Consider the following 16,784-nt stretch of genomic DNA (forward strand, 5'->3'; position numbering starts at 1 on the left):
AATCAAATGATACAATAAACTACCACAGAACATCAAATTTGCCCCAAAAATTATATTATTAAAGGCATATCTAGCATAATATTGTTTTTATTCTGTGGAGGAATATCTAAATAGGCAAATAGTTTATTCAATGGTGCAATTACAAGATTAGAATATAAAATGCTCATAACTAGAGCCTGGATTTCCATGCACAATCAAATCTCAAAATATGCGTGCATTCGTGCACTATAATATGGCAAAACGTGCACTCTCAAAATTCAGTTTCTCTTGAAACATTGTGCAACTACCGTAATTTCTCCAAATCATCTTAATTTAAGCTCATTCATTTATCTGTCAGCATATTCTTAAACACAGAAAATGATCTTTCTACGTCACAAGAAGTGACAGATGTACACTTAATTGAAGACATTTGGGTCAAATTGAGGTCAAATTGTATGTCTTCTGCATTTTTACCACAATACGTCTTATATTGAGGATAGCAACAGGAAATTACCTCACTCCTCATTTCCCTTGCATGCTTCTTCAGTAACACCTAGGCTATCTATGACAGCTGTTGGTGGAGCTGTAGAGGATCAAACCAGCCTTTGGGCTGAATACCCAACATACACACGTCTTATATAAGCTTGACGAATTCAAAGTCAGGATCTGAACGGATCACTTTGTTCGATCTCAATAACCGGTAACGATTGCCTGCTGCGTTAACGTGACGAGTGAGAATTCCGGGTAGGAAATTCCAGGATAACAACGGAAGAGGGTTCAGTGCAAAACCAAGGTTTGTGAGCTATCTCAGTAAATGAAATGGCATATGGCTTTTAGTGTCGGGAGTGCCCGAGGACATGTTCGGCTTGCCAGGTGCAGGATCTTTTGATTTGAGACCCGAAGGCGAGCTGCGCATCATGATGAGGATGAATTGATGATGAAGATGACACATACACCCAGCCCCTGTGCCAGCGAAATTAACCAATGATGGTTAAAATTCCCCACCCTGCCGGGAATCGAACCCGGGACCCCTCTGACCATAGGCCAGCGCGCTAACCATTTAGCCATGGAGCCGGACTGCTATCTCAGTAACGTGGTGTCACAGAAGTGTGATACAAGAGATACAACAAATGAGCCGTCAATGAGTAATGCACAATTTAAGGTTCATTTTATAGCAATGTATAACTGGGACTTCTATTCCTAAGAATTACAGAGATCAACGTGGGTACTTCTGCCTTATGTCAATGTTTACTCAAGCAACAGATAACAAAGTGCTTGCTTAATTGGATTATAGGACCTCTGGCGTATGTACACTTAGTCACATAAGATGCTAGGAATACATTGTTGCCATCTCTCAATAATAGACATACTGCATAACGTGGAAAAATAGTCCCAAATTCTGCACACCAACATTCATAAAAGGCACTATCATTATATATGCGCCAAAGTCAGAAGAAGATTCTTGTTCAATATAAACGTCCAAATATTCGCTATTAAATCCAGAATCTTCAAAATATGCATTATGGATGAATTTTCTCCTAGAAAGGCCAAAACATGCAAACATGCACAAAAAAAAGAGAGCGGTTATTTGAAATCGTTAAGCCATAAAACGAATATTTGCAAAGTTTGAGAGGTGTAACCAGCTTATTTAAAAACATGCATTTGCATGGAAATCCAGGCTCTACTCATAACTATTTGTTCATAATGATTTACTTGTACATAACTATGTTTTATATCATATACCTTTAAGATATATCCAATATCAAAATGTACTTTGTATACATGTATTTGATTTGATGGGAGAATAAATATACTATATTAACTATTCTAAGTATTTTAATCTTACAGAAACAATTAAAAACAAACAATATTCATGGTGGCAAGTGCGGTACAGTGGAGTGGCACTTTTGAAACTCAACATAAAAATGGCATGCTGTATACTGCAGGTTAGCCAATTCTGTACTAAACTATCATTACAGCAACGTAAGAAAAGGATATGTTTTTATAGTGTAAAACATTTATATACTCGCCACATGTTTTAAAAGGAAAAGGATTTATGACTACAAAAAATGTCTAACAAATATTTCAAGAGGATACTAACAAATATTTCAAGTGGATAATTCACCTAGTGGTGGAAGTTTCTCACTGATCCAGTCCATCAGCTGTAAAAGTTCTCTCTTTGTAAGCTCATGGTCAGCATCTTTGATTATGTGAAACTGAACATCCACACCAAGTTTCTGCAGGGTGTTGGCAGTCTGACTGGCCCACTCATCACTTACCAGTCCGTCTTGATCCCCGTGGCACATGAACAATGGTGGAAGCTCTTGTGTAGTTTTCATCTGCAGTGCCTGCAACAAGAAAGATATGAACATAGAAAATAAGTTGGAACTCGATAGATACGAAAGGTATGTAATGATGGAGAGAAGTATATATCATACTAAGCAACAATAGATGAGAAACATGAACATTATTATGATAGGATGTTCATAGTTGCCCACAAGCTCTACATTTCTTTGTTTATTGGCAGATAACAATTTGCACAGAAATCAGTTTAAACAGACATAGAACAGACATAGACATTAAGTGTATAAAACAACATACAAATTTAAGACAGAATTATTGAAATTTGATTGTAACCATTGTTTTTATTCTATTGAAGAATAATTAGCTCTCAAAAATTAACATATACTGTATATCACTGTTTTTGTTTATGTGTGCTTCTTTACTAGATTGTAGTCCAGTTTCAGTATTAAATGGTTAGCATTGATCACAGGGTTCTGGGGTTCAATTCTCGGCAGGGTTGGGAATTTTAACAATAATTGGTTAATTCCACTGGCAGGGGGGCTGGGTGTATGTGTAATCTTCATCATCATTTCATCCTCATCAAGACATGCAGGTTGCTTATGCTTTGGACACTCCCGGCACTAAAAGCCATACGCCAATTCATTTTTTTTTACTAGATTGTATATTTCTCATTTTTTCTTTGTTACTGTAAATACGATTATCGATGTGTCCCGTATCACTGTATGATCAGACAAATGAAATAAAATACAATACAATATAATCTCATTTTCATGTTGCATTGGTGAAAGTGACAAGCACACTAAACTGTGTCCTGGTATACACCAATATGTACTGGTATGGATTAAAGACCTCAATGGAGGTCTATCCTAGAGTTATATTTCCACTTATAGAGAGTATTATTATCCTAATGGCAAAGAAGACTTACCAAAATAAAACAAATATCATTCCTCCTGTTCCAACATCAGATGCTCCACATATTAAGCATTTTGAGACATTTACATGTGCGAAGGGCATACTACATTGTTTTACACTTTATTTTTTGTACATCCAGGTGTGTTTCAGATTTCACTTTTGAAGGTGGTGACGTGTAACTAGTGTCTTGTTCCACCCTTCTGGTAGCAGCACACGCACAGGGCCAACGAATGCACTCGTCATAGCCATTTCATAACAACACTGTCGGCGTAGGAGCAGACAATATGGAAAGCAACCGTCAGGGACAGCACTAATACAACTTGGTTCCTATGGAAAGAAGGCGTGACCACTGCAGAAATTTATCGGCACTTGGTAGCAGTATGTGGAGAACATGCGCCATCACGGAAAACAGTTTACAACTGGGTGGAAGGTTGGACAAGGGAACCAGTTCTGGAAGGAATGTGTCAGTGTCAACACCAGCCAACATTGCCCGGGTCGAACAGGCCATCCAAGGAAACAAATGCATCACATTTACGGAAATGAAGACAGCCACGGGTATTAGCCGAAACACCCTGCAGCGGATCATGCATGGTCACTTACAGTTGCAGTTGGGGAAGGTGTCATCCATGTGGGTGCCTAGACTCTTGTCTGCAGATGAAAAACAGAGGTGTGTGGATATGTGCAGAGAACTTTTGCAGTGCCATGATCAAGATCCAGCTGATTTCATGGCTAGGCTTGTGACTGGTGATGAGACATGGCTCCATTACCATGTTTTCCAACCTTCCACCCAGTTGTAAACTGTTTCCACCAGTTAGGTCAATAGAGACCAGCTGCTCAGACTTCCTCACACAGCCTATTTTTGTCATCTCCATCATTATCTGCTATAAAGAACAAATCTAAAGACCAAGCAAAAATGGATTGATACTTATCACAGTTGGATGCATACATTTTATTGACAAAATCCAACAAAAATTGTAAAAGAGCTATTCGAATTCACCCGCAAAGTGATTTGATTGGCTAAGTTCAACAGCTGATAAACTGACAATGGCGCAAAATATTGAATATCAAATTATTTATCAGTACGACCAACCCTATAATGCTCATATACCCAATTCATGTTGTTTCCAACCACCCTGTATAAGGTCATTCAAACACAAGCAAAAGAAAATTTCAGTTACTGCTTCGAAGCAAGAGACCTCCTTAACCTCAAGGTTGCCACCGTTTATATTCTGCCACTGGTGGCAGAGATGATTTCATGCAGTGTGACCCGTGTACCCTCCCTTACCACTCAAGTTAGCCGACGGCGACCCCCTGTCATCAACATGTTGTACACCACGACAGTTGACCCTGGTTGTGGTGATTTTGTCTGAACGCATAAACTCATAGTCTACTCTTGAAATGTGTGACGTGGAAAGACTAGTAACTGCACGACTTCAGAAACTGAATGCCCCACACAGCTCCATGTCAAAAACCTGGATTCAATTGCAAACCTCTTCACATATGACGCTGTTGATGGCAATTCATCCATCAAATGGTGAAGTTAAGTCTTCATTTGGTGTTTTTGGCAAGAGTAGACTGTTTTATCCTCTCTTGAACACATCCAGACCTGTGGGTGTCGAACAGACACTCCCAGCACTAAAAGTCATACAATAAATAATAAATGACCGTGATTTAGTGTAGGGGTCATTCCAGGTTGCAACGAGAACAGCCTCTTTTTTTATTATCTGTTGATACAGGCATGTCTTTAACAGGAGGTACACTCTACAGTGAAGCTGTTTCATGTAAACATCTTTCAACACTCCGGAAAACATTTGCAGTTAGCTATTTTACAGTGTGAGTCTTGTGCCCCTTTGAATGTAGTTTCAGGCCACACTTTGCAAGCACACATTTTACAGAAAACATACACACATCAGGCCATCCTGATGTGCACATACTATGAATGTTTTTGAGTACACTCTGTAGAGCTTGATGAACTTATACTATGGATTTGGTAGTAGTAGCACTCCTGAATGAACTCGTTAACCATTTGCAACAGCAAATGAAACTTTTATACATGTGGAAATTGTATTCGGTCTACTTCAAGTGCACTGGATAAAGTGTAATCTTCCAGTGACCACCTAGGTCTCTCATTACTTCAGTTGAAATCAGCAGTGAATTCATGAGTGTCCAAATAAAGTGTAGGCTGGTTCAAATCCCCAGGGGGGCTGTTTTTAAAACGTTTATATTTCACCTTACTTTGTGGGGATGTTGTCTCACATAAATGTTTTCAGTTTCTGGGTGTTTGTGTGGCCCTAAAAGGGACTACTTAGTGATGAGGTCTGGATGAGAACAATATGGCTGGTGGAAGGGACTCAAGGTACATGAACACAAGTTCACTAATGCAATATGTGCTCTAAATGGTGACCTTCTTGATTAATCCACATTTAGGCAAGGCGGTGAACTGAAACTCTGGCTTGCTGGAATATGTTAGGTGTAACGGATAATTAGGCCTCTGTAATTAGATTCCAAAGGCTCTCACGATCTTCTGGCTGTTATATACAGACATCTTGTTTCAAATGGCACTAAAGAAATAAGTCTAATGGTGTTCAATCTAGTGACCTGACAGGCCAGGGGACAGGTCCTGCCTTTTGCATCTATTGATTGGGGTGTGTAGCATTCAGGTAGTTGCAGACGACTGCTGAATTGTGCGGTGGAGGTCCGCCATATTGAAACTACATGGTAACACATCCTCTAATAATAGTGGTTTATTTTTTTATCCTATAATGAATCTATGTACACACATGTATATACCGTATTTTATCGCATAAGCTCCCACCTCGCATATTTCCCTCCCCTACGATTTTCATCATTAAAATTATTTTATTAAATATCGCGCATAATTCCCTCTTCTGGTTTGTTCTTACTGGAGCGGCTTTCAAATGACTTGATAATGGACAACAACGAACACAGCGGTACTCTACATAAAAATGTTTCCATTGTCACAACATACCGTAAATTTGAACAGTGAAGTTGCAGACGTGTTTCTAGGTCAGAAGTCGTCATAATGTCGAAATATTCAAACTACACGGCAAAATTTAAATTAAATGTGTTATCTTACGCCGATACAAATGGAGTGAAAGCTGCAGGAAGACATTCCTTCGTTGATCCTAATTCAATACGGTATTGGCGGAAACAAAAGGATAAACTCATGACTGCAAAGGCAAGGCTCCAAATCTTTCCGTGGGCCTAAAACAGGGAAATATCTCAAAATTGATAATGGTGTAATTGCTTATGTCAATGAACTTCGGAATGATGGTTGTGCTGTATCTTACGAAATGATTCAGAACAAAGCTCGCGAGATAGCTGCCACGCTCAACATTGACAGAAAGGATTTTAAAGCAAGCATTGGTTGGGTGATTCGTTTTATGAGACGGCAAAATCACAGTTTAAGGAGGAGAACATCTTTGTGCCAGCGTTTACCTCGAGACTACACAGATAAGGTAATCGAGTTCCATCGTTACGTAATACAAGTGCGACAGCAATATGACTATTTACTCCCTCAGGTTGGTAACGCTGACCAGACGCTAGTGTTTTTTGACATGCCGCATAACACCACTGTTGCTCAAACTGGCTCAAAAAGTGTCCTTGTGAAGACGACTGGAGCGGAGAGTCTAAGATGCACAGTGATGTGCATTACAGCAGACGGCAATAAACTTCCACTGTATGCCATCTTTAAAAGGAAGACATTACCAAAGGAGACTACCCACATGGAATTCACTTACGAGTTCAAGAAAAGGGCTGGATGATTTGATGGTGGATTGGTTGGAGAAAGTCTGGGGAAGACGACCTGGAGCATTATTACAAAAGAAGTCCCTTCTTGTCCTAGACTGTTTCCGGGGTCACCTTGTGGAAGCTGTAAAAGAGAAAATGAAACTGATGAAGTCCCATCCTGTCATCATCCCTGGAGGTTTAACGTCCATTCTTCAACCTTTAGATGTCAGCATCAACAAATCTTTCAAAGAACATGTTCAACGCCTGTATTCAGAATGGATGGTGGTGGGATCTCATCAGCTGACTCCAGGAGGCAAGATAAGCAAGCCATCAATACCGACGATGTTCGAGTGGATACTCCGGGCATGGGAGAAAATTAGTGTCGATATTGTTAAGAATAGTTTTTAAAAACTGGAATTTCTTGTCCCATTGACGGTTCCGAGGATGACATGTTGTGGAATAGTGAAAATGAAGATGATGATGTGTTATCTGAGCCTGAAAATAGTGACAAAAATGAGGCCGCAGAATAGTGAGAGAAAAGAAACAATGAAACAATTCATTGCTGCTCTTCATTGTAGCCTAATGAAACCGTGGTATTCTTTTGTGTTAATTGAAAATAAATACCTGTAGGTACCACTTTTTTCACATACCAGTATTACCGTAAATATAACTTTTACCTAATACATCGTTTCCTTTCCTTTCTGAATGCCTAGAAGCACCATTTGCATAATTCCCTCCCTACTGTTTTCAAGAAAATTTTTCGAGAAAAAGAAGGGGGGAATTACGCGATAAAATACGGTAGTTTCAGAATAAATGAGCGTAGTCACAAGTCCGTACAATACTACAACTCTAGGTCTAGCATTTTGACCCAATCAACTGCTTCATCCAATGTGCAGTGAATGTCCATTAACGTTCCTTTGAAAGCTCGAATTGGGCAGTCAGCAACAATGTGGCGGATTGACTGAGAAGAGACACCACAATCACAATCTGCAGAGTTAGTCCAACCCCATTTGCACAACAGATAACCACATCTGCCTTGTCCAGTTCTTATCCGACTGATGATTCTCCACTGTCGTCTTGGAAGATCAAATCCTTGTACGTGTTTAGAAGGATTCTCAACTAGATGTTTGTTCACTACTGAAGACTGATCCCACTGGGCTTTCCATGAACTGTTAACACGAAAAGAGGTTCTTTCAAGAACCATTGCTGTACGCCAGGGTGATTTCCTTGATTTCAGTCGATGATGTTCAGTGTACGTAATATCTTGATGGATGGGTAGTTGGGGGTTCTGATGAATGTTCTTCCAAACCTTTAGGAGAGCTTCTGATCGTCTTAGGGCTAAAGGTGGAATATTGTTGAGAACAGAAAGCCATAGTGTGTTCGTGCTCCAAATGCAACCCGTGATTATGCACATTGCCTGATTGAGTTGTACATCGATCTTCTTTGTGTGAACACTATTGATCCAAGAGGGGCAGCTGAATAGTGGTAACTGATGGCAGAGAAATAGTAGAAAGTGGGCTCCTGTCAAATGGCCCTCAAAGCCATGTGGACCAATTAGGTGGTTAACCAAAATATCACACCAAACATTTACTCTTTTTCATACCTGAAATGCTGCCTCTCTTATCCAGTGGGGATTATCAACACTCTAGTAATGCATGCTGTGGCAATTCATGGTACCATTATTGTGAAAGCGTGAATATTTTCCAAAAACAAGATTTTTAAAATGAACACACCATCATTCATCACTTGCCTCAGTATCCATTCACAAAAGTTGACCCAAGTTCTGAAAACTGCCCCACGGAGCATCTCTAACTGGAGGCAGTTGGGAGAACGACCCTGTTATATGCAAATGGCATACCACATTACTAAAAGTAACTGTGGCCGGGTGTTATCTGTGTGGAAATCTCTCTTGGTAAATGTATTGCACTTGTAGTGCTATCGCTCTTGATTCACCATAAATTAGAAGCATATCAATGTACTAATCCCTTGAATAAATAGTGAAGGAATGAATAGCACTACCGAGACCACAGACTACAGTATTTGAGTGAGGGATAGTTAATATTCACATCCCAATAAAACAATGTATTGTTAGTCTAATGTGGCACGAACAGGCGAGCTTGATAGCCAAAGCTCCAATTGCAAAACAAAAACAAACAAAAACGTCTTTGAAGGGAAATTTGAACAATGAGGTTCAGTGGTTAAGTGTACAAGAGGGCCAAGAGCCCTAACATCGCCAATTTATAAACAAACAAACAAACAAACAAACAAACAAACAAACAAACAAACAAACAAACAAACAAACAAATCTATATAAATAAAATTGTTTCTGTTTGTCTGTTTGTCTGTCTGTTTGTCTGTTCCACCATCACGTCGAAACGGCTGGATAGATCTCAACCAAACTTCATATTTAGAGTATACTGACCCCGGGGAAGGTTTCGATATGCATATCATTTTAAAATCTTTGAAAAGACGGGGGTTTTATAGGAAAAACGGTTTTCCTCCATTTTCTCTTATACTATTATAGGCAAAATATCGAATTTGTCGTATAAGGACGAGACAAAGCTCAATTTAATCCTCTTGACGCAAAGAACAAAACTCGGTAAGCCCTACGGGCCCGAAAACCATGTTTTAAGGCCCTAAAACCAACCGTTACGGAGATATTGGCACCACACTACCCCTGCTCTAGGAATCGGATAAAGAAATGAACTGCCGTAACCATGGCAACGTCAGCTCCAGGATTGTAGAGCAGTGAGATTATGCATGTACGTTTGGGCATAGCTGTCAACCAAAATAGGTACAAATAAGACTTAATATCTGGGGAAAAAATATACTGTTGTGTAAGGCACTCATAGGACTCCTTTGGGCGGGGATGGAAAGGGGGTGAAGAACGAGTGTAAAAATCTTACTATATATAGAAATGGAAGTGTGTGTGTAAATGACACATCTCCAACTAAACCACTGGAGCAATTTCAACCAAACTTGGTACACGAATCACTTACTATCGGGAGACGATCACTGTGGGGGGTAAGCCATCCCTAGCGCCCTTAAGGGAGAGGGTCAGGGGGGTGGTAGTTACAATAATAATCGAGAATAGTGTCGAATTCATAGTTTTCGGGGTCGCTGAGTTGAAAAGTGATACTCTAGAATTTTTTTAAAATCCAGCCCCCTTTTAGGTTGGGAGCAAAGGGTGGGGGGGTGGGGTGAGATATAGAAATAATTAAAAACAGTTTCGAATCCATAGATTTCAGGGTCTCTGAGATGAACAGTATTACTCCGGATTTTTTGCAAATCCAAGTGGGGAGCGAAGGGGGTGAGATATAAAATTAATCGAAAAACTACATATAAAAATATTATCTTCTTCTTCTTACTATATATAAAAATTGATGTATGTGTGTGCGTGGGTGTGTGGGTGTGGGTGTGTATATGACACATCTCCTCCTAAACTACTGGAGCAATTTCACCAAACGTGGTACACTTATCAATTAGTATCAGGAGACAAACCGCGTGAGGGTAAGACACCCCTAGCACCCTTTTGGCAGGGGGCGAGGGGAGTGGTATAAAAATAATCTTATAAATAAAGTTGTTCGTTTCTGTTTGTCTGTTTGTCTGTTTGTCTGTTTGTCTGTTCCACCATCACGTCGAAACGGCTGGATAGATCTCAACCAAACTTCATATTTAGAGTATACTCATCCCGGGGAAGGTTTAGATACGCATATAATTTTAAAATCTTTGAATACACGGGGGGTTTATAAGAAAACCAGAATGGTTTTTCCACCATCACGTCGAAACGGCTGGATAGATCTCAAGCAAACTTCATATTTAGAGTATACTCCTCCCGGGGAAGGTTTCGATATGCATATCATTTTAAAATATTTGAATACACGGGGGGTTTATAGGAAAACCAGAATGGTTTTTCCACCATCACGTCGAAACGGCTGGATAGATCTCAACCAAACTTCATACTTAGAGTATACTCCTCCCGGGGAAGGATTAGATATGCATATCATTTTAAAATCTTTGAATACACGGGGGGGGGGGGTTATAGGAAAACCAGAATGGTTTTTCCACCATCACGTCGAAACGGCTGGATAGATCTCAACCAAATTTCATATTTAGAGTATACTCATCCCGGGGAAGGTTTCGATATGCATATCATTTTAAAATCATTGAATACACGGGGGTTGATAGGAAAATCAGAACGGTTTTTCCACCATCACGTCGAAACGACTGGATAGATCTCAACCAAACTCCATATTTAGAGTATACTCATCCCGGGGAAGGTTTCGATATGCATATTATTTTAAAATCTTTGAATACACGGGGGGTTTATAGGAAAACCAGAATGGTTTTTCCACCATCACGTCGAAGCGGCTGGGTAGATCTCAACCAAACTTCATATTTAGAGTATACTCCTCCCGGGGAAGGTTTCGATACGCATATCATTTTAAAATCATTGAATACACGGGGGGTTTATAGGAAAACCAGAATGGTTTTTCCACCATCACGTCGAAACGGCTGGATAGATCTCAACAAAATTTCATATTTAGAGTATACTCATCCCGGGGAAGGTTTCGATATGCATATCATTTTAAAATCTTTGATTACACGGGGGTTGATAAGAAAACCAGAATGGTTTTTCCACCATCACGTCGAAACAGCTGGATAGATCTCAACCAAACTTCATATTTAGAGTATACTCCTCCCGGGGAAGGTTTCGATATGCATATCATTTTAAAATCTTTGAATACACGGGGGTTTATAGGAAAACCAGAATAGTTTATCCACCATCACGTCGAAACGGCTGGATAGATCTCAACCAAACTTCATATGTAGAGTATACTCCTCACGGGGAAGGTTTTGATATGCATATCATTTTAAAATCTTTGAATACACGGGGGGTTTATAGGAAAACCAGAATGGTTTTTCCACCATCACGTCGAAACGGCTGGATGGATCTCAACAAAATTTTATTTAGAGTATACTCATCCCGGGGAAGGTTTCGATATGCATATCATTTTAAAATCTTTGATTACACGGAGGTTTATAAGAAAACCAGTATGGTTTTTCTACCATCACGTCGAAACAGCTGGATAGATCTCAACCAAACTTAATATTTAGAGCATACTCCTCCCGGGGAAGATTTCGATATGCATATCATTTTAAAATCCTTGAATACACGGGGGTTTATAGGAAAACCAGAATGGTTTTTCCACCATCACGTCGAAACGGCTGGATGGATCTCAACCAAATTTCATATTTAGAGTATACTCATCCCGGGGAAGGTTTCGATATGCATATTATTTAAAAAAATTTGAATACACGGGGTGTTTATAGGAAAACCAGAATGGTTTTTCCACCATCACGTCGAAACGGCTGGATATATCTCAACCAATCTTCATATTTAGAGTATACTCCTCCCGGGGAAGGTTTCGATATGCATATCATTTTAAAATCTTTGAATACACGGGGGGTTTATAGGAAAACCAGAATGGTTTTTCCACCATCACGTCGAAACGGCTGGATAGATCTCAACCAAATTTCATATTTAGAGTATACTCATCCCGGGGAAGGTTTCGATATGCATATCATTTTAAAACCTTTGAGTACACGGGGGGTTTATAAGAAAACCAGAATGGTTTTTCCACCATCACGTCGAAACGGCTGGATAGATCTCAACCAAACTTCACATTTAGAGCATACTCCTCCCGGGGAAGGTTTCGATATGCATATCATTTTAAAATCTTTGAATGGTTTTCCTCCATTTTCTCTTATACTATTGATTTTCTGTAAACTTCGTTTACCGTACGTGAAACGTCTCTTCATTATAAACAACTTTCGTTATGTTTATAATTTACCTTACTCTTTACATGACGGAGAAATTTACAATTTTCTGCTGGTACCATGCTCTGCATTGAGTGACCGACAGACCGACAACGAACCTACAGGTTACCATGGCAACGTCTCTGACTGCATGCCAGCAGGGAAGTAACGTATTGCCATTTTCCTCATTATGCTTTTAAATTCTTGGTTGTTCCTTGGGTAGAATGCAAGAAAGGCGTCAATCGGCCTATCTGCGGGATATTGGCGGAATATCGTTGGATGTTATAACCGCCTTCGAATAGATTAAATAATAACACCATTAGTCATCTTCTTATTATTTGTTTACCTAGGAATCAATGGACCTAAATTGCTCCTCTGTTACCGTTTTATTATATCCATAACTCACACTAGCATAATTTATGGAGGGGCATTTGTTTTTCCAATACATTAACTTGGCATTTACATATTTGTCGTTTTCCGGCTGTCCTCAGTTATAATCCATTTTCTATTACTTTCAACTATCTTAACTGTATTATTTTCTTCCTTAATTACGCCGTATGTACGCGAGTGCTACAAACTACTGGATGTATTTCCACCAATACTCATATTTAGAATACACCTGTCCTTGATAGATTTTAGGGCAAATATTGTTTCTAAATCCCTGAACTGACTGGGGGTTTATACGAAACCGAAACTGTGATTTTGCACTTCCACAAAATATACACAACCAACGTTAATTTAAATCTACCTGCCTTGGTAGAAATTAATTTCTAAACCTTTTTTCTCATGTGCATCATTTCGATACGAGGATTAATAAGGGAGATATCATTAACGGACCGTTTTTCTGTACAAGTCCCATCGGACTTAACTCACGAGCGGGTGCGTGTAAAGCGTATTCCTTACAACTTGAAAACTACTGAAGACATTCGAACCAAAATTCATATTTAGCATCCACCTGTCCAAAGGTAGGTTTTAAACGTAAATAACATTTCATATTCCGGAATGGACTGGCGGTTTATAGGGAACCGAAATGGTGATTTTACTCTTGCACAATATATAGAGAACAAGACCAACCTGACTGGAAATCGACCAAACGTGATGGAATTCCACCTCTAAACCTTTTTTTCATGTGCATTTTTTCGTCAGGAGGATTAATAAGGGAGATATCATGAATGGTCAGTTTTGCAGGTTAAGTCCAGCGGCCATAACCAAAAAGGTGTTTTACATGGAGCAGATTCCTTATCTATATAAATCAAATCGTAACGACTGTGTGCCTCTACACTGACTATTTTGGCGAAATTTTCGTACAGCTTTCCGTTTAAGGGGAAATAATGACCATCTGCATAATTTTTGGTTTAGTTTCTGAAAGTCCTAATTTTTACCCGCCTCGCCGAAAATCCAGATTGCGGCATAATCTGCCAGAAGAAAAAGAAGATAATTGAAATTTGACAAAATTATACGTTTTAGCCTGTAACGAACGGAAAACATCCAAGATCATTAAATTCTTCACTTTTTATCCCCGAAGAATATCGAAATATGCAGGCAATTTTAATAATGGTGCAGACCTTCTGAAATTCCTATCGCATAACAGATTGCACAATCTCCGTTCAATTTGGAATGATCTACAACCTTGGTCTTATTACTCTTTGCCGTATCTGTATCAATTTTACGTTTGATTTTTCTCTATTAATGGATGTTAAGTCAATTTGGAATTTTCACATGCATAATTTACACCTTCGATTACTTATATGAAATACAGAATCATCAAACTCTTCACGAAAATTGGCCCACCCAGTAGCCATATATGAGCCAAATGCTATGTATATAGCTGTCACATAATTATCCGAAAAGTAATGTAATGTGAGATAATCTTACAAGAACGTTACCCTGTTCCACGTTTCTAACTCAATCTGACCCAAGAATAGATTACATATCATAGGACCAGCCATTTAGGCCACTAAATCCGGCGTGTCTTATGGTATAATCCTTTGTCGATATGACGTACGTTTAGTAGCAGTTAATCTGTAAATGAAGGTCTTCAGTATTGTAAACACGCATATAGTTTCGTATGTCGATCTATATATATTCACTGATGTCGATTTGTAGCGATCGAGAAAGGGTGGGTCTGCTATTGTAATCAGTACTCCCCACACCGACTTTGACTGGCAGTATGAAAGGGTTCCTTCTCCAACTCCTGTGTAACTGTCATTAGTAAGGAAGGTCTACAATTGTAATGAATAGTTCCCTTCTCGATTTGACTTGCAGAAGGCAAGTGAGCATGCAGTTTTGTTTAAAACTCCCCTACCCGATTGTGTTTGGCAGTAGGCAAGGGTGCCCGCCATTATAAAGAAATGTCCTCATCTAAAATGTGACTGGCATTAGGCATAGTGGCCTGCTATTTTGATGGAAACTCACCAACTTGGTGTGACTGGCAGTAAGCTGGCTGAAAGTAGGAAAATGGGCCTGACATTATAATGATAACTGCACAACTTAATTTCGAGTGGTAGTAGGGTAATTGCATGCCATTATAATAAAAACTCTAATCTGTCTGGAAGTAGGAAAGGGGGGCTGCCATTTTAACGAAAACTCCCCAAATCGATTCTGTCCGCATAGTAGGCAATGGGGCCTGCAATTATAACGTAAACTTCCCAACTCGATTGTGAATGGCAGTAGGCAGTGAGCCTGCCGTTATATCACAAATCCATAACAAACACTTTACATTGGAAACAACGTACGGGGACCTCCCCATGCTCTTTCTCAGATAACGCTAAGAGACATGCAATTTTAAAACAATCTTATTTACTGCATGCACACTATTTACTTCGATATTCGAATACAATGTAGAATACCGTAGCGAAGCACGGGTACATTCGCTAGTAAATAAATAAATGAACGAACAGTGCAAGGGATAGTACCTATACTGTTTAGCCAACTGAGTCAGCCAGATAATGTACGGGCTGGTTCGAATCCCCAGGGGTGCTGTTTTAAAATTATATTTTTTCACCTTACTTTGTGGGAATGTTGTCTCACACAAATGTTTTTAATGTGACTGGATGCTTATGTGGCCCTGAAAAGCACCATTTGGTGATCGACATCTCATTTTTTTTCATTCTGTGCAGTCGCTTGTCGATTTTATATCACAGAGGCCGCAATGGATGTGTTGAAGGAGCCATGGAGTAGCTTCTGCAGCCATCTCCACACAATATTTGCAACTACTATGAAATCTGCAATGAGAATAAACTACAAGAGCAAGCAAGTTCACATTATCACATAGCGTAAGACCAGGTTGCAGCTGACTCTTCCAGGGTGAACAGAAAGCGGTATAATATTACAGTGGAGGAACAGATAAATTAAGTATTAGGAAAAGAAACCAGCAAAAATGATAGTAATTTTGAGAATGAAATACAAGGTACAAAAGAACACTTTTTTTTTTACAAGTTGTTTTACGTTGCAACGACACAGATAGATATTATAGCGACGATGGGATAAGAAAGGGCTAGGATTGGGAAGGAAGCGGCCATGGCCTTAACTGAGGTACAGCCCCAGCATATGCCTGGTGTGAAAATGGGAAACCACAGAAAACCATGTTCAGGGCTGCCAACAGTGGGGTTCTGCAGCTACCGAGCTCGGTATACAATAGAAGAACTGAGTGATGAAACTGTCAGTAGTGGTAGAAATGGCATCTGGTCTCCAGAGAGCCCTGGTGTAGATCTTTCGAGGTGACGCAGTATAGGTAATCTGTGCATCTAAGAGGATAGGGCCATACCTGAAATGCTGAAGATGGCACAAACACCCAGCCCCCAAGCCAGAGGAATTAATTAAAGTTAAAATCCTTGACCCAGCCAGGAACCAAAGCCAGGATCCCTTGAACCAAAGGCCAGCATGCCATGGAGCCAGACAGTAGTGATGAAAGTGTGGGAAATTTACTGTATATTGCCGGGTGGAAGGGAGTTGTCTGATGTCAGGTAACGTAAAGAATACATGTTCTACAATAATTCCAAACCTGTAAAGATGAACCT

At 39.6% G+C, this 16,784-nt stretch overlaps 1 protein-coding gene across 2 annotated transcripts in view; it reads right to left on the minus strand.

Moving 5' to 3' along the window:
- Positions 1–243: 243 nt before the first annotated feature.
- The window catches only part of LOC136857167 (lysophospholipase-like protein 1), a 65,787-nt gene continuing 49,246 nt past the window's right edge, over positions 244–16,784 (minus strand). For both annotated transcript variants that reach the window (XM_067135600.2, XM_067135599.2), the window contains one exon: positions 244–2,327. In XM_067135600.2, the coding sequence (XP_066991701.1) occupies positions 2,088–2,327 (240 nt within the window). In that variant the 3' untranslated portion in view covers positions 244–2,087. The remainder of the gene's footprint in view (positions 2,328–16,784) is intronic.

This window comes from Anabrus simplex, chromosome 1 (assembly GCF_040414725.1).
Source record: "Anabrus simplex isolate iqAnaSimp1 chromosome 1, ASM4041472v1, whole genome shotgun sequence".
Taxonomy (NCBI): domain Eukaryota; kingdom Metazoa; phylum Arthropoda; class Insecta; order Orthoptera; family Tettigoniidae; genus Anabrus; species Anabrus simplex.